Source organism: Juglans regia, chromosome 13 (genome assembly GCF_001411555.2).
Source record: "Juglans regia cultivar Chandler chromosome 13, Walnut 2.0, whole genome shotgun sequence".
Lineage (NCBI taxonomy): Eukaryota > Viridiplantae > Streptophyta > Magnoliopsida > Fagales > Juglandaceae > Juglans > Juglans regia.
In genome coordinates, this window is record NC_049913.1 from 9,185,262 (window position 1) to 9,203,755 (window position 18,494).

Here is an 18,494-nt window from a genome sequence, read left to right on the forward strand (position 1 = left end):
TTTATTCCATGCGATTATGTTTTCACGTATACTAATATAATGTTATCTACCTTTAGCCATAGAATTTAAAATTAATATGGTAATGATGTAACATCCCCAAAAGTTTATGCTAATAAGAAGATATAGATTTTATTATTAAATTTATATCTTAACATTAATCTTTATGTTTGGACTAAACTTTCTCTCAATAAATAGATTCAACATGTCGAATATTTAATTAAAGAATAATTTTACATATAATTGTAAAGTACGTAAAGACCACATAATTATTTTTAAAAAAATAAAGTTTATTATTAAAAAATTAATTTTTTTATATAAATTATATTATTTATTTATTTTTTTAAAAATAATTATATGACGATTGCTTCTGCATTTTAATAACGTGTTTATTCTTTTTTATAATTAAACAAATCCAATAACGTGTTTATGCACGGACTGTGTAAACTTCAATAGATATGTTTCATCTGTGTTTAGATTTTGGGCTTGCCTGCTCGACCAATCTGAACACTCGGATTTGCATACAGCTACGTAGTACGTACCACCTCTCTCCCAACCGGAACACTGTTCATTTCACGAGTTAAAAGGCATCCAATATAATCGGGGCCAAGACAGTAAGACGATCACTAGTCCAGAATGTATTAACTAATTTCAGAATGTATTTGGATATTCGACCTCTTCTAATTCGTCTCAAACTCAAAATTTTTTTATATATAAGATCTATAATTTTTTTTAACTTTTCATAAATATATTTAAACTTATAATTACTATTCATAAAAAATTTAACTCAATTCAACTCAACTCAACTCAACAAACAAAGCATAAGAGGACCACTGATCCAGAATGTATAAACTAATCTCAGAAAAAAAAAAAAAAAAAAAAAGGAAGACGCGTGGATGCTTCTTTACCCACATAATCTCACCAACCCAAAATATAAATTTTGTTTTAGATCACAAAGGACTCAACTTTTTACAAAAGCAAACATACCTCCTGTAGGGAAAATAATAAAGCACAGCACTAAGTTGTGAGTTATTGGCGCGGCCATTAACTATTGGAGGAGTGAAGAAGATAATGGCCTATAGGCGTGGCCAAAAACAAATACATTTACGACAGACACCTTGAATAGCTACTCCACCAACAGGAATGAGATCAAAAGACTAGAATATATATATATGTGTGTGTGTGTGTGCAAAAAAGTAGGAAGTCTTTGCCATCAGGAAAATACATAGATCCTTCTGGGAGATTTCCCTGAAAGATTAAAAAAAAGAAAGGAAAAAAAGATAACTAAAGTTGAATTCTTTTGCTAACTTTTGATACTTTAACATTATCACAAGGACTTCAATGGAATGTAATAATACCAGAGTGCATATAAAAATTATTGGTATTGGTGATTATATAATATACTGGTTTGGTGAGATTTCTTCCCACTAATAACACTATGGCCAGCACCATATTTGCCATCTTACCCACCACTGCATGCCGAGAAGAGAAAGTGGTGGGGCCTGATACAGCAGGATAAAGCCTGCTTCAGGGGACCATTGAGTTTTATATTTCGACAAGATTTGCTGGACGTGTTGAATAAAGGAAAGTCTCAGTAATGGCAGGAAACAATTGTGAGGAATATGATTTTCCTTATTCAAAAGCTACTCGAGGGGGTATTTGACGCAAAACAGAGGAGTGCTAGATTAGGTTTCCTTTCAACAAGAAGCCATATCTTGAAACCTTGACTCCATCACTGAGACATTAGACAAATCATTTATTGACGGATAATTTGACTGCAAAACGATGGAGCCATCAGCCTATCACAGATAAGCTGACTGCAACACGAGGTGTCGGATTGATTTCCATGGCCTTTTTCAGGAGTTCAAGCTTGTCCTGTGCTGTTATTATATTCTTTTTCTGAAAAAAATTGGATTCTAACTATGAAAAATGAATATAGGGCGCTTGAAATTTGGGAGTGCTAAAACATACGGGATGCAATATTCTGAAGATGAAAGCACCTGTGACTAAACACCATTGTTAGTTTTCATTGTTCTGTAATAACCCAGATTATAATCATCCGCTTGGTCACTGAAGTCAATCCTTAATTTCTTTCATTTTTACATTGTCAATGAATGGGGATTTCTTACAAATTATAATGGCTCCAAGGAAATCTACTTGTAGTCTTAAATGGTCTAAACCCAATTGTTGCAATGATCCCGTGAGTCATTACATAAACACCACCACTTCAATTGTCAATCATCCAAAAAACTTCAGTGTCTTGTTCCTTGAAAAGTGTTTTTAAGCTGAATCTTTCCACAAAAATCTTGGTAAAGAAGGAAAAAAAGATGAAAGAAACTAGTATGCAAACGACGTTCTCAATACTCGAAAATAGAACCAATTAAGCCCTAAATAATCACACCCGCACATGCAATGATCTGAAGATCTAAGATCCCGTGTACTTGAACTATAACCTATTGTTCTAGTCAATAACAGTCTTCATTACTTTTAAAAAATGACAACGATCCAAGGTTCCACACCAAGAAGATAAAAAAGATGTGCCTCTAGTATCCTAGAATTAGTTACATCACAACCCTTTGTTTGGTAAAGTACTAATATCATAACCCCAGAAAGCCAAGAATATGACTCACTAATCACACCCCTCCAGGAGTGTATAAAGGAAATAGATACAAATAGCTCAATTCAATATACTATCTACCAATGCAGAACCAACCAACAAAAGGCAAAGATCACAAGAGTGAAATAATCAGCCTACCAAAGCAGGAAAGAGACACTATTAGTCAAAATCAGTATGTGGATAGCATACCACATGTATGACTGAATTTACCATATCTCCAGACTGTTGAATCTATCAGCCCAAATTTGAAACTGCCAGCAAAGTATCAGCAAGGTTGCCTTGAATATGATCAAAAGGCTCATCTTGGAGGAGGGGGAGGTATGTGGGATTTCGCCATTCCCACCCATGCAACAATTCCAACTGCTAGTATAATCCATCCAAATATGTCATATTTGAGATCACCACTTTTCTTCTTCTTGGAACTCTGGAAAATAATATAATTTAATAGCAACCTCCAATAGAAATGAATTGATGCGCATCTGCACCTATTAAGAACTTGAGAAAAAAAAAGCTAGACGTTCTCCCTATATTGGGGAAAATGCAGAAGCAACCTCCGAGTGTGTGCGTGCGAGCATGTCTATGGCAATCTCAAAAATCAGGCTTAAGTTTTTTTTTTTTGATAAGTTAAAATAAAAATCAAGCTTAAGTTTAACTTAAATGACTTCTTGTGTACTTGGGCTACGCCTATTTAACATTTTAATCAAATTTCTTGTACTTCAGTCTGCACACACATGCATGCAGACACATTTCAGGCTTGTTTCTGCTTGTGTAAAAATGATAGAAGTAAATAAGTCATGGATAAGTGTAACATTCCGATCCTATATCATTAGAGATAATTACACGGATATTTTATTAGGTTTGATAATTAGGTTATTATTATTGTTATTATTATTATTATTATTATTATTAGATTTTTTTACTAGAGTTTTAGTTTGAATTTTAAATATCATTTTCTTCCTATCCCAACCCGTTAGCAACAACCTCACATTCATCCTTATCCCTTAAATTGATTAATTCGAATCCTTTTAGGAGACGAACTCGTATGAGAAAACCCTACCATAGTTTTTCCTCTATAAAAGCTCACGAAGCCTCTTATTAAATACACCACAAACCATGGACAAACCTTTCCCCATGCATGCGCGTTTCAGCCCTGTTTTACTCCTCAACAAAGCACTAACGGCAGCAACCAAAATTGACGATAGAACTAGAACCACCGCGGCAACTCCATTGTCCAGACCATGCACAATCGTGCACGCCACGGTGAAGAGACTTCGCACCACCATCAACCAAGGCGACTCCAAGCTGCCTAGAACACGCCGACGCCACCACCGGCCACCTTAGAAGACACTGGACCATCCCCAGCCGTGAAGACACGTCGCAGCAGCCACAGACGTGAAGGCCGAAGCCTCTGTTTTGCTTCAACGGTAGCCACCTAGAGGGACGTTGAACCACCAACCAGCCACCACAGAAACTGCCGGCCGTCCTAGTCCCGTTGCACCTACTCCCTTCCGGGAAGCCTACTGCCGTCGCCACCCTCCTCTCTCTCTCGACGGCGTTTCAACGTGACAGAGCACCCTCTCTCCGACTCACGTTCTCTCTCTCTCGGCGTCTCACCACCATGCTCAGAGGAGCCTCCAGTCCGCCACCGTGATCCCGTTTGCCGCCCAGGGCCGCCGATCCGCGCCGCTTTCCTCGGTGAGTCCCCTACCATCGCACGGTTTTCCTTCAAACCGTGTTGCCGTGTGTTGCCTGAAGGGTAGTCACCCTTCATTTCATGATGGGCCGTGGGCCTTAAAGCCCATCTGTCCGAAAGCCCTAGTTCCTTGTGGACTTCTTCATGCGGGCCTCGGGTTTTCCTATTTTATGAAAAGGGGCTAATTTTATAAACTAGTATATGGTTTTAATTGGGCTTGACTCTTGTGAGATTGATTATTTGCTGTTGGGTTATGCTTAAGAAAATGTTTTAAGGAATTTAAAACGTGTTTAAAGGTATATTATGGAGCTTATAGTTTATTTAATATTCTTTTATCTATTTAGTCAGATTTTAATAAAATTATTATGTTATACTTTAAAAATAAATTAAGGAATAAGTTATGAGTGTTGAATAATATTATGATTGAGTCTACTTTTATTAATCAAATGTTTCCACCAATTATTTTAGATTTATATATATATATATATACAGTTAAATTATATTTGAAAGATTAGATATCATTTTTCAGCAGTAAGAGTTTTTAAATTATTTTGAACGATTTATTAAATGAGATTCTACTGTCTACTTTAATAGATGTTGTTATAATTATACTATTAAAGTTGTAGGTTGAAAATAGAGAAATATGTTAAGAATATTTAAATGATATTAATATTTATTAGATTTCTTATAAGAGTTAATAATTATGTTAAGAAAGGAAACTTATTTTAAGAATTGAAGTTTTATGACTTATTTTAAAATAGCTAAAGTATTCTACTAAATTATATTATGTTATTAGTATTTTAAGTAATTTAAATACTTTTATTGATTATGGTGTTACACAAAGATTTATTTGACTACCTATTAGATTGTGAATTTAGTTAAGTAAGATATTAGCATTTATTTATTTCCAAACAATTTAGTGATAGTTATTTATTGATTATAGGTCTCAAGTTACGATGTATTATTCAAAAAGAAACGCATCGAGGTAAGTAAATTTGATCATAAATTAGGATCATCACAGTTAGCTTATATGTATGTATTATTCAAGCCAGTTCTTTGATAGCCATTATTTATGAACCGCTCATGTCATATGCAAGCATGTCATCCAGCATAGCATACGATCATGTTATTCCGCATCATGTTTACATTCAGAAATTATGATTATGTATGTAATATGTCATGCATCTCATGTGTATAAGACATGTAAGCCATCTTAAACTCAAGTGTAAGATAAAAATCAGATCAGTTAATAAGATGGTCATTCAGATGTATGGTACCAATGCAGTTCAGTTCAGGGTGGTGTGCAAGCCACGAACTCAGTCGTGGTCCACCATAGTATGCTAGAATATTATCAGCAGTTCCCCTTGCTGCAGCGGGATGTGGGGCTAGTGCACAACCTTACACACAGGGTTAAGTGTGTTGGCCAGTCAAATAAATCAGTCAGTTAGTCCAGATAAACCAGTCATACATAGCATAAGCATCAGCATGAATAGTCATAATTTTAAGCTCAGCATGAAAGTTCTTAGGAAAATCTTATGTTTATTACGTTTTCGTTGTGATAGATTTCTTACTGAGTTTTAGCTTGTAATTAGGTGTTTCTTTTGTATACTTCCTATGTACTCGGGCTTCGTCTATTACATTGTGCCTAATAAAGTTCTAATTTATAAAAAAAAAAAAAAAAATTTCTTACTGAGTCATCGACTTATTTTAGTTTATTTTCATGTTTTTAACCACCCAGGTGAAAATGATGATTACGAGCAGGCAGGCCAGGAGTAGAATGAGCATTTTAGTTTTTGTTCAGACTTTCTAAAATAAAATGTGTCTTTTATGATGAATTTATTCAGTTTATTCCTTTAATGTTTTTGGGAAGACATTTTTATTAGACCTTTTATTTCATAATAAATTACTTCAGTTTATTTTTCAATTATGAAATTAGAGAATCGCTTGCCGGGTTTATTTTCATGAAAAATACGTGACACACCTAGCCTACGGGAAGGGGGTGTTACAATAAGGGCCATGATGCACTTGCTATTATGTCTTTTCAAACGTGCATGCATCAATGACTGTAAATAACGAGTAAAAGCTTCCGACCAGAGGAAAGATGGGATAGACTGTGTTCAAATCATAAAGATGCTCCACACACCAATAACTGCTGAAGAGAATATGCTCATAGATCATAAGTGATATCCAAATAAACAATGTAAACATGAGAGGACTTTTGCTCTAAGACAATTAAATTTAGCAATAATCCAGATGATATCCAAAGCAATCGACCTGGCAAGGATTTTGGATTGCAAAATTTTTCATGCAAGAAAATTCAGCAAAATCATTCATCCGCAGATTGGATCAAACGATAGCCTCGTTACTAATGGATTATATAACTGCAACATCCTGTTGTGGATGAGAAGACCGACTAGACCCTACCCCAATCAGCTTAACAATCCAGATGGAATCAGTCACAAAATTTGATGTGACATATATTGGAGTGATGTACAAAGATATAGTCCAAACATGCAAAGTTAATCATATTAATCTCACTGGTAACCTACATATATCACATCTCACATAGTCCACAGGTTCTATGCACTAAAGTTTATAGAAGCCTCTTACATAAAGTGCAAAACCCCTAGGGGTTGACTTAAGTGGTAAAGGCCTTGGGCTTGGGGGTATGCTCCCCCCATGTCTAAGGTTCAAGTCCCCTTCGGTGCAAACAATCTCTAGGGTCCATCGGACTGGAAGATTTTCCCCTTGCATTACCCGAGGTGCAATTTTTTTTTATAGGTAAGCGATTATATTATATTAATACAAATAGACATAGCCCAAGTACAAATTATCCAATGTGCATTTGCATAAAACTCTTAGCCGAGGGCCTGTGTACCCCCGAGATTAGTCAAGATTCTACTCCTAGACACCAGGTGCCAATAAAAATAAAAAATAAAGTGCAACTCCTTTCAATATAGTTTTTTAAAAAAAAAAAAAAAATCAAAGCAACACCTTTTCATTAGAAGCAGCAGAAGATGCGCCGCCCATAGTCTGTTGACCAAGCCCTTGCTTGTGGATCTCCATGTGCAGTTCTGGTGCCTAGTTAGATAAAGTAAACAACAGAATCAAATTAACAACATGAAAAAAAATCAAGCCAATGGTATTGAAAACTAAAAAACAAATAAATTGGCATAACAATGAAATGATGTAAAGCTTAGATTTACATCATTTCACTATATGAAGCAAGGATATCACTAGGAGCAACAAAAAAGAATCATAATCTTTGTAAAACTTATTTCACCATCAACTTGATTGTAAACCCTAGTTAGGTACTTCTCATGTATACATCCTATGTATTTGGGCTTTGCCTTCTCTTATGAATAAAACTTCTTGATTACCTATAAAAAAAAATTTATTTCACCACCAATAATTGCCCATCATAAATGTAGCACCTCATAAAATCATCTGAAGTCCAATTTTGTGAGGCGAGATCCCACTTCATCCACCTATGTCCAACCAAATCAATTGTGATACCCCATACGATAAGGATAAGGGAGGTGGTATATGAGATCCCACATTGCTTGGGAATGAGAAGTTCTTGCTCTTTAAAGTAGGTAGGGATATCAGAGAGAGTACTCTTTATAAGAGTAATCCTACCCCCTTTAGATAAATATGTCCTTTTCCATGTTGCCAACTTCCTCTCTATCTTCTCGACCACCCCATCCCAAATGTGTTTGGCCTTAAAAGATGCCCCTAGCGGTACTCCTAAATATTTTATGGGCAGAAAAGCAACTTTGCACCCCAGAAATTCTGCCAAATGATGAATGTTATGGACTTCTCCCACCAGTACCAACTCCGATTTATTTAAGTTCACTTTTAATCTATAGATGGCTTGACAACACAGCAGGACAGCCCTCAAACTTGAATTTTTTCACCAACAACCTCACAAAAAATAAGGGTATTATCAGTGAAAAGCAAGTGTGATATTGTAGCAGGGCTATTAGAATTAGAATCCACTGAAAAACCCGAGATAAATTCTGCTCCTACCACTGCCTCCACCATGCGACTCAAAGCCTCCATAACAATATCAAATAGGAAGGGAGATAAGGGATCCCCCTGCCTCAAACCTCATGAACTCAGAAAATACCCACAAGGCTGCCCATTAACAAGCACTGAAAAACGGACAGTAGAAATACAATGGCTTATCCAGCCACACCACTTATCTCCAAAGCCGCATCTTCTAAGCATATATAAAAGAAAATTCCAATTTACATGATCATATGCTTTTTCCATGTCCAACTTACAAAGGACCCCCGTCACCCCTTCCCGCATGCGGCTATCTACACATTTCCTATCTTTATTCCCTTTACCAATTGGTGTGGCCAATCGTATTGAAAAATGGTATAGAGATTTTTTGTGGGGAGGCATGGGAGAGGAGACTAAAACTCCCCTAGTGAGTTGGAAAAAAGCTTGGTGTCCGATTGTTGATGGAGGTTTGGGTATTCATAGCTTATGTAGTTTTAATATGGTATTGTTGGGGAAGTGGCTATGGAGACACCATGGAGAAAAGGAAGCATTGTGGAGGGGGGTGATCGATTGAAAGTATGGTAGTGATTGGGGAGGTTGGTGTACCAAGGAATGTAGGGGTTCGTATGGAGTGAGTCTATGGAAGTTTATTAGGAACGGTTGGGGTTGTTTCTTGAAACAAGTCAACTTCTCGGTTGGTGATGGTTCAAAAATCAGATTCTGGTCTGATGTTTGGTGTGGGGATACTGAATTGTCTAGAGCCTTTCCGGTTGTCTTCAGATTGGCGACTAATAAGCAAGCTTCAGTTTCAGATTTGATGGGTCTTTCCAATGGAGTGGTGCTTTGGGATGTAAGTTTCTCCAGATCTGCCCAGGATTGGGAAGTAGAGGAGGTTACTGATTTTTTCAGATTGTTGTACTCAGTGGAGATAAGAAGACAGGGCAGGGACCAGCTGGAGACAAACATCCTCTAAAAAGTTTGGAATTCGGTCATACTATAAGGTGATACTAAATCACCATCATATTTGCTTTCCTTGGAAGAGGATTTGGAAGGCTCATGTTCTGACAAGGGTGGCTTTTTTCGTATGGACAGCAGCAATAGGGAATATTCAGACCATAGATAACTTGAGGAAGCGCGGAATGATTGTTTTGGATTGGTGCTTTATGTGCAAGAAAGAAGCGGAATCAGTGAACCATCTACGACTTCATTGTGAAATGGCTAAAGTGTTATGGGATGGAGTGTTTGGAAGGTTTGGACTGAGCTGAGTTATGCCAGAAGCAGTGGTCAATTTTCTAGCAAGCTGGACCAACTTTCAAATGCATACTTGTTCCCAAGTGGCAGCTGAATGGAAGATGATGCCTATGTGTATTATGTGGTGTATTTGGTTGGACAGAAACGAGAGGTGCTTTAATGATAGGGAACGCAATAGAGATGCATTTTGGAAGTTTTTTATAAGCACTCTACTTAGCTGGTTCTTTGCTATTGTACTCAAGGAGGGGCTGTAAACGAGTTCTTGTCTTCATTTTTCTAGTATTAGAATGTAACTAGGTGTTTCTTCTGTATACTTCCTGTGTACTTGGGTTTCGCCTATTACATTGTGCTTAATAAAACTTTTAACTTATAAAAAAAAAATATATTCCAATGTGACTCCAATTGTATCATTGACTAGTCTTTTTGGAGTATAGACCATGTGGTTTGGACTTTCCATTGGGGCATTACATCAATCTATGGCCCAAGCCTATCCCAACTCAACACATTGCATGTTGCTTTAACCTGCTTGCTTAAATTCCGACACCACTATCTATGTAATTAACTGTGTTGCCAGTAAAACATAGAACAATATCCGCTTTCTTGTGCAGCATGGTATTTGCCTTGCTTGTGTTCATCTAATAAGAGGTACGCACACTACGTAAGATGACACTGGCATATACTTGTAGCACCTTTACCACCACAATGCCACTTGGTCTGAATATCTCATCACAATCTCAAGCCCACCAACCCAGAACAAACCTTTTAGAACCATTTACTGCCATAGCAGGATTGAAAAACAATATAAAGGAAACTAACTTTACTGCATAGAGAAAAGTTCTTCACGCTTCAAACTTCCAACCAACTAGTAAGCCCTATATTCTCAGATGGATAACTATTACTACCACACAAGCTCACAAAACAATTTTAAAAAAAAAAAAACTAACAAAACAATTAGATATCCTCTTTGTTCTAGGCAGTGCAAGTCATCATATTAAAATGCAGTGTAATAGGTAGTATGGTCCAAATGAAATAACAGTTAAGACTTAAAAATCACCTTGGCAGTGACTTCTAAAGACTTGCGATAGAGCTCATTAGCTGGATCCTACAAAAACAAACTCCACTGTAAAGCTTCTATGAGCTTTTAGGACGTCAAAGTACAGTAAAATTTGAAGTGTTGGGAACTAGAAAATTTACCTCATCAACTGCCTTTTGGTAACAGTCATGCGCCTTATCAAACGAACCTTTTGCCTCATCAGGGTCAGGAGTGAGAAATGCTTGGGAGGTGTAGGCGTTTCCCAGGCACCATAGAGCATCATGCTTTACTGGATTGATAACCAAAGCCTCCTCCAACTTCGAAACGGCATCTATAAAATTCAAATTTAAGTCCATAAATACGAAGTTAAAAAATTCTTTGCAACAGAGGTTCCAGTTCAATTATGAATGCTTAGAATACCACTAATCATTAGCTTCGAGTCGGAGACATTTTGAAATTGCGACAATTCAAGCAACGCTCCTCCCCACTTGGTTAGATTCTGCAGTTACACGGACCCAAAAAAAAATTTCACAACTCAAAACTTAAAGTAACAATAACGAGAACAAGAAAAACGACCAATCATCTAATATCTGCGAACCCCATAGGGTTAAAACATATAAAATGGGAATTAACTCCAACGGAAACAAACAGTTTTACCGATAGAAAGAAAATACCTACATACTTACATCCATAAACACCCACACACGCAAACACACACAGAAAACAGGTCTTTAAATGCGTTTCAGAATGTTGAAAATAATCAATAACAAAATTGAGATTAACAGACATAAAGAGAGCGAGTGAGAAGGAGATACGAACATCGGCATCTAGAGGGTTTTTGGCGTGGTTAGCTTCGGCAGTTTGGCGAGAGTGCTCGAACAGGAGAAGCCGATCGAGGTCATCCTGAGAGAATTCCATGATGGACCGGTTGAGAATAGTATGTTTGACGTCGTTGCAGGTTTCTAGGGTTTAAAAGGAGAACTGTGATGGCCTTCAACTGAAATGTGTTCCTTAAAATGGTGACGCGCGTCTTTAAGGTTTCCGCTGCTCGCACGTGGGAAGCAACATGGACCGGTGTGATCCACAAAAACAAAACCCATGAACTCGGGAAGTTCAGCCCAAAAAACTACCGAGTGCCGACCAACAGAGGTACAGACTACAGACGACAGTTGTAAAGTTGAATGGCTTATTTCATTTCAATTTATTTCTTCTTATTTTATTTAATTATTATAATTTTTTTTAAATTTTTATATAAAATAAATAAATAATTTAATTTTTTTAAATTTTAAAATAAAAATAATATTAAAAAATATATTTTAATAATATTTTATTTAATTTTTAACTTTCATCTCATTTCATTTAAAAAAATAAACGAAATTAAAAAAAAATGTCTTTTTTATTTTTCCCCGAATTAGTATACTTTGAAGTTTAAAGAGTTGAATACACCTATAATTGTTTATAATTTTTTTAAAATTTACTTTTAAATAATCAATAAAATCATCTCACTCTATTAAAAATTAGTTTAATATTATAAAACTACCCTCCATTTCATGTAGAATCTTACAAGTAGTTATAAGGTTAACATTTTATTTAATTGTAAACTATTTTAGAGAATAAAATAGTTGTAAATTGAAGCCACTAAAAATATTGTTTTATTATTATTTATTTATCCCTCAATCTGTAAAAATAAATTTGGGGAGTGCTACTCCCACCGACTTCCGATACCAAAATGGCTACCGAAGAGTGTATTCTATTTTTTTTAATGTATATGTGTATATATTTTTTTATACTAAAAAAAAAATACACACACAAATGCTTAAAAAAAAATACATTTCAATACACATATTCGGTACACTTTCTCGTAGGTGTGATGCGGGTAGCACCCGCTTCCCATCCCCGAGAGGTAGGGTTGAAACCTCGCCCAACCCCGCCCTTCGTTCAATCCAATGAATATTGGATCTATTAATTTTTTTGTCTAACAAAATTTTAGACTCAAATTATAATATAATTTAAATTATAAATTAAAATTTATACATTTAAAAATAATATAAACTTATTAAAGTTTTATTTTGGATTGTCTTGACCTCAAAATAAGTCTCACATTACTTAAATATGACTATTATATTGTTTTGACATCCTATATAAAAGTTGGTTTAGGAGGTCAAGGTAATTCATTAACTTGAATTCAACATCAAGTTTTTAATAAATTATATATATTTATATAAATATTAAAAATATTATTTTTTATATTAAATAATTTATTATAAAAATTATTCTCGTTAAATCTAGCATTTTTCAGTATAGATAGGCTCGTAATTGTTGCAATTCTCGGTAAGTCTAGCATTTTCCAACATAGATAGGCTCGTGATTGTTGCAAGCATATCTCCCAATTCGGTAGAAAAACAAGGTGGGTTGGAATCGACACTTTTTTTTTTAACGCTGTTTTAAATAGATTACGATTGCGTAAAATTAATTAAAAAATAGTATTTTTGATAAAATAACACTATGACATTAATCAATTGTAAAATGGGTTCTATGATAGTATCATTAGTCTTCACATAAATATTAGTCTTCACATCAACCATTATGTGACATCAACGTATGGTTATAAGATCATGCTACTCTACCACCCAACATGTAACACTGAATATATCTAATATAATTGCACTTTTTTTTTCTAAATATTTTTTAAACATTTAAAAAAAATATACAAATTTACTAATAGTTACTTTCTTAACGATTAAAAATAAAATAAAATAAAATACACGAACAATCAAACCCGAGAGCAAAACAAAGGGACATCCAGCATTTTCCATGGTTATATAATAATGCCAGATATATTGGTCTAAAATAAGGCTAAGAATGTACAGATCCAAGAAGAAGAAGAAGAAGATAACTGTCCATACAAGCCCAAAAAGTGGATGTCTCAACTGTACAGTCTCTGTTCTTAGATGCAACTTGTGACTCCAAAGGAAATCATAGCCTCTTCTTCGTAAGAAGTTATTGGATAAGATTTCATCCAAACAAACTTGGGATAATAAAGCAGAGAAAGTCCATTTGTAAAGGAAAGCTGCAGGCAAGACTTTAGGACAGCCTCCTATCATGTAACAATGTCAAATAGAAACTGATGTAAGAAAAGTCCTGATTCGTTGCAACAGCTCAGCCTTCACCGAATCAGGAACAGAAGCTGCATAAACACAACCAATGCAGACAAGAATTTTGCAAGGCGGATAAGTGTAAAAATACCCACATTTTGAGCGACAGCGATAAAATAGCACGTGTCAATGTATGAAGTAATGTACATAAAAGCGTCAATCTAAAGCAGTGACTGAAAAGCGAACCATAACCCACGGTTATAAAACCAAATGAGGTTTCAGAATTCTTTTTTGGCTCTTTATGATTAAAGATGAAGATAGCTCATTCAAGCAGAAATGGAGTTAATTAAAGTTCAGCATTCAAACATTGACAGCAAATATGGAAAATACTCGAACAGTTAAATCCTAGATAACAACCAACATTACACCTTTAGTAAAATTATTTGTGTGAGTAACATGACATTTAAGATACCGAGCAATTTGGCAGTCCCTAAATGAACTAAGACCCAAAGCACGAAGTCATTTGACATCCAATTTACATGTTTTAGTTGTAACTAATAATCCATGTATCATTCAACTTAGGTTACTCTAATTACCATCATCATGACTGATTGAAAGCTGGAAGAATTTAATTTCAAGAAAGACTTCTAAACTGATGATCATAGACGAAGAAGTGGTAGAGCTTGTTTATAAGTGAGAAGTTAATAGTGTATGAGTATCTATGGAAGAATAGAAAAGGAAATAAACCCACCTCTTCCCTTAGGAGTAATAACTTGTACAAGGTCATCCACGGTTACATTATTCCTTCCCTTCTTCCTTGCAAATGCCCTGGGCAAATAAATTGCAAACAGGTTTTTCTTATGGAAATTTGCGAAGTGAGTATATGCAGTTCATGGTATTGCACAACAGCATAAGTTATGCTAGGAGACCAATAAGAAATTATAAGTAAATTGAATCATTCAAAACTCGAAATGGGGTTCTAACGCAGACTCAAGATCCAAAACCAAGAAAGTGCCATGCTATATAATTAGGTCCACCGTTTTTGTCCAAGACTGCTCTAAAATATATACTAGAACGAATGAATTGGTTTTGTCCGGTTCAGTATCAAAAGAGAATGCCCCGGCTTGTAACAATAACCCGAAATAGGGTTCTAATTGTAAAGATGATTGGAATTTCTAGATTTCTAACTCCGCTGAAAACAGTGGATTAGAGAGGGAAAAGAAATTAACACAAGGTAAAGATGGTAAAAGCTGAAACAATCAAACTATGAGCCGTTTGATTAAAAACGACAATAATGACGATGAGACTGATAAGTGATAAGAGGGGAACCTGCAAAGAGCTTTCATTTCGTCTCTCCAACCACATTCTATAAGCCTCTCCCTCAAAAGCTCCTTTAATCGCTCTTTTTCACCGCTCTCAATCATCTGCACGCGTGTAACCAAAATAGATTTCACAATTCTCACAGACCAATCAAACAATGTCTAAAAACCGACACAAAACAATCTAGACTAAGTCCTCTTCTTAAGATAATAAATTAGAGACATGCGGAGAAATAGGCAACAAAAAAGGGAGAAAGAAATATAAAATTGTATAAAGAACCAAAGAGTTGAGAGAGCAAGGACCTTGATGTTGACGATTTCTTACAGAGTAGGTTGACAAGGGAGAAAGAAATATAAAATTGTAAAAAGAACCAAAGAGTTGAGAGAGCAAGGACCTTGATGTTAATGATTTCTTGAAGAGTGGGTTGATGATCTTGATCCTCCTCCGCATCAGGTGTCGGTGGGCGATTAATCGAAGTCTTCCTATAGCGCACAAAACGAAAATATTGATTCGCATATGATTTTCGACATAATCCATACTGAAAGGAAATTTAGAGTGGCTCTTGAAAATTGGTTGATTCAATTGGTGACCAGTAGGGACTTACATTTTATCGGATGGGATGCTGATGAAACTGTGTCCGAAGCTTCGCGCTCGCAACTCGGAGCCGGAAACGTGTAGGTGCGGGAAGGAGTCGCGCAAATAGTTACGGATTCTTTAGAGATGTGCGTTGATGTTAAGTCGGTGTGCGATTGAATCCGACACAGATTTTCAGATCCCAAACATTTATTTTTGAAAAATTATATTAGTAAGCCACACACTATTCTTTTTGTTATATAGTTAATTGCATCATTTTACATATATAAACTTTATTCTCATTAATATTAAGAGTAATGATATATACAGTCGTAGAGTGCGCAAGTGCTATACAGTCACTTTGAAAAAGAATGAAATCTACTATTAAAAAATTAATTTTTTTTCTTATGAGTCATGTATATATTCACTTTTTTTAAAGTGATTACGCAGCTATCACGATAGTTGCAATCATAACTGTGTAAGCGTCGTACAATCACTTAAAAAAAATGAATAAATATGAGATTTACATAAAAAAATTTAATTTTTTAATAATAGACCTCCTCATTTTTAAAGTGATTGTACGGTACTTATATACTCCACGACTGTATGTAATATTACTCTATTAATAATCTCAATATATAGCATAAGAATCTACCAATATACGTCGTGGTTTAGGAATTTATATTTATAACTCTCAATTCCATTTTCACTCTTGAGATATCTCATATTTGTTCAATCTAAAGTTTTAAACCTAATGCAGTGGCTCTGACTCCATCTCCTTTCATGTGGGCTCAGCCCATGTTGGCGCCATCATGCTCATTCGCTCCTCTCCTCTCAGTCCATGATGCGCTGTACTTCTCTTACTGCCACTTTGCTCTCGTCCTCTCCTTTCAATCCATGCTAGGCTACTCCCGCTTCCCCACTCTTGTCCAAAGCTCAGCCTCTTGAGTTTGCCTCTCTTCGCATCACTGATGGGTGATAAGACCGCTAATGTTCTTTCGAGTAATGGTACGTAGAGCCGTATATTTGAAGTCAATGATGGTTCAGTGCCAACTACAAGCACCAATGCCAACTGCACGCACCAATCTCGAGCATGCCACCAGAAGAATTGAAGTCAATGATGGTCCAGGCAATGGTGACGGTGACTGCTCAAAATGTGACAAAATTCATATGAAAGACAATCGTGTGTAGATTCGGGATACCACAAAGCATCATCTCTGACAATGGAAAACAGTTCGATTCAAAGCATTATTGTAGGTGGGGTTCAAAGTTCGGGATCAAATTCAAATACTCATCTCCTAGACACCCACAAAAAAATGGATAAGTGAGGCAACCAACAAAACTATAGTCAAGAAACTAAAGAAGAATGTAGGTGAAAAGAAATGGGCATGGGCAGACAAACTTCCCGAGATCTTATAGGTGTACAGGACAACACCCAAGAGATCAACAAGAGAAACTCTCATCGCCTTAGCTTATGGAATCGAGGCCTTGATACTTGTAGAAGTGGGGGTACCAAGCCATAGGATGCTCCACTTCAACACTGATGAAAGTGGAAGAAAGTTGGAAAAGCATTTGGACCTGCTAGAAGAAAGAAGGGAATGTGCTGAGACAGTGGTGGCCACCTACAAGAGGAAGACAGAGCAATATTTCAACAAGAGAGTAAAACCAAAGTTCTTCAAAGTTGGCGACTTGGTGCTAAAGGAGACTGGAGTGACCACTGCAAAAGAAGGAAAACTGGGCCCAAGATGGAAAGGGCCATACGTGGTTACAAGATCCAGTCGCCAGAAAGCATACCACCTAAAGGATACGACAGAGCATGAACTGTCTCACCCGTTGGAATGCTAAACATATAAGAAAGTTCTATGCTTAAAGTTTCGCTATAAAATTGTTTTGCCTAATAGGGGTGTAATCGGTCCGGTTTTGGACAAAATTTTAGGACCAAACTGGTATGTACCGGTTTTTCATTTTCAAAAACTGATTACGCATGGGTTACCCCCTAAACCGAAACATCTGGTTTTATCAGTTCCAGTCCGATTTTTCAGTTTTAATAAAATGTAAATTTGTAAAAAAAAATATGTTTATTAAAAAAAATTGTTTAAAAAAAATATGTTTTATACATTTATGCCAAAATCTGTCTATCAATAAATAAATAAATAACTGCCCTAACACCTCTTGACATGTTTTTAATAAGGAAATCTTCTCTTTAAACAATCAACTAATAGTATTAGACTATTAGTATTATGCCATAAAATGTAAATTATAATTAATATACATTATATATTAATGTATATTAGTATTACTAATTTATTAATGTACTATGTACTCATCAAAAACAATATATTGAGAATTTATTAGGCCATAAAAATCTGATAATAATATTTGAGTAATTTTCTTTCTTTTTTCGGTAAATAATATTTTAGTGAGCTTATTTGCAACTTTGTTATTTAAATTCAAATATTTTAATATTTAGTATTTTTTTTTTCAATTGATGTGATTTATCAATTTAAGTTTAAAGTTTTACAATTTCAGTTTATTTTTAATTTAATTTATATTATTATATATTATATATAATATAAAAAATATTATATATAATATGAAAAAAATAATTTAAAATATATATTATATAGAAGCGGTCAGGTCTGAGCCTAAAAAGCCTAGAATCGGAACCGGACCGGTTTCGGCCAGTTTTGCCATTACAAAAATTGATTCTGGACCGGTTCGGTCCGGTTTTCCAGTCCCCCCCCCCCCCTTTTTACACCCCTAGTGCCTAAGACATTTTTTTACACAATGTTATTCTTGCTGAAGGATCTTATTTTTGTTAAGCTCAGTTATTTATATTATATTCTTGTTTTCATTATTTTTTATACTTGTCAAGGTTACGCGGTCGAGGAACTCTTCCGCCATACT

At 35.4% G+C, this 18,494-nt stretch overlaps 2 protein-coding genes across 2 annotated transcripts; both read right to left on the reverse strand.

The window, feature by feature from the left end:
* Window positions 1-2,456: 2,456 nt before the first annotated feature.
* On the reverse strand, window positions 2,457-11,605 carry LOC109003170 (mitochondrial import receptor subunit TOM20-like). The gene is made up of 6 exons (XM_018981197.2): window positions 11,419-11,605; window positions 11,020-11,098; window positions 10,761-10,930; window positions 10,621-10,668; window positions 7,302-7,388; window positions 2,457-3,038 (listed from the first exon to the last, which is right to left on the reverse strand). The coding sequence occupies exons 1-6, from the start codon at window positions 11,515-11,517 to the stop codon at window positions 2,913-2,915; spliced, it is 609 nt and encodes a 202-aa protein (XP_018836742.1). The 5' UTR covers window positions 11,518-11,605; the 3' UTR covers window positions 2,457-2,912.
* Window positions 11,606-13,340: 1,735 nt separating this feature from the next.
* Window positions 13,341-15,787, reverse strand: LOC109003172 (transcription and mRNA export factor ENY2-like). Its single transcript, XM_018981199.2, has 5 exons — window positions 15,619-15,787; window positions 15,409-15,496; window positions 15,024-15,118; window positions 14,446-14,522; window positions 13,341-13,786 (listed from the first exon to the last, which is right to left on the reverse strand). Coding segments are annotated over exons 1-5 (336 nt in total). The 5' UTR covers window positions 15,621-15,787; the 3' UTR covers window positions 13,341-13,712.
* Window positions 15,788-18,494: the final 2,707 nt, after the last annotated feature.

Coding starts and splice junctions, on each gene's coding strand:
- LOC109003172 (XM_018981199.2), bottom strand. Junction 15,119..15,408: donor AAGAAATCATTAACATCAAG/GTCCTTGCTCTC, acceptor ACACGCGTGCAG/ATGATTGAGAGCGGTGAAAA. Junction 13,787..14,445: donor TATTACTCCTAAGGGAAGAG/GTGGGTTTATTT, acceptor GTGTTTATGCAG/CTTCTGTTCCTGATTCGGTG.
- LOC109003170 (XM_018981197.2), bottom strand. CDS start 11,517: ATGGAATTCTCTCAGGATGACCTCGATCGGCTTCTCCTGTTCGAGCAC. Junction 11,099..11,418: donor AAAACCCTCTAGATGCCGAT/GTTCGTATCTCC, acceptor GTGTAACTGCAG/AATCTAACCAAGTGGGGAGG. Junction 10,669..10,760: donor ACCAAAAGGCAGTTGATGAG/GTAAATTTTCTA, acceptor TTGTTTTTGTAG/GATCCAGCTAATGAGCTCTA.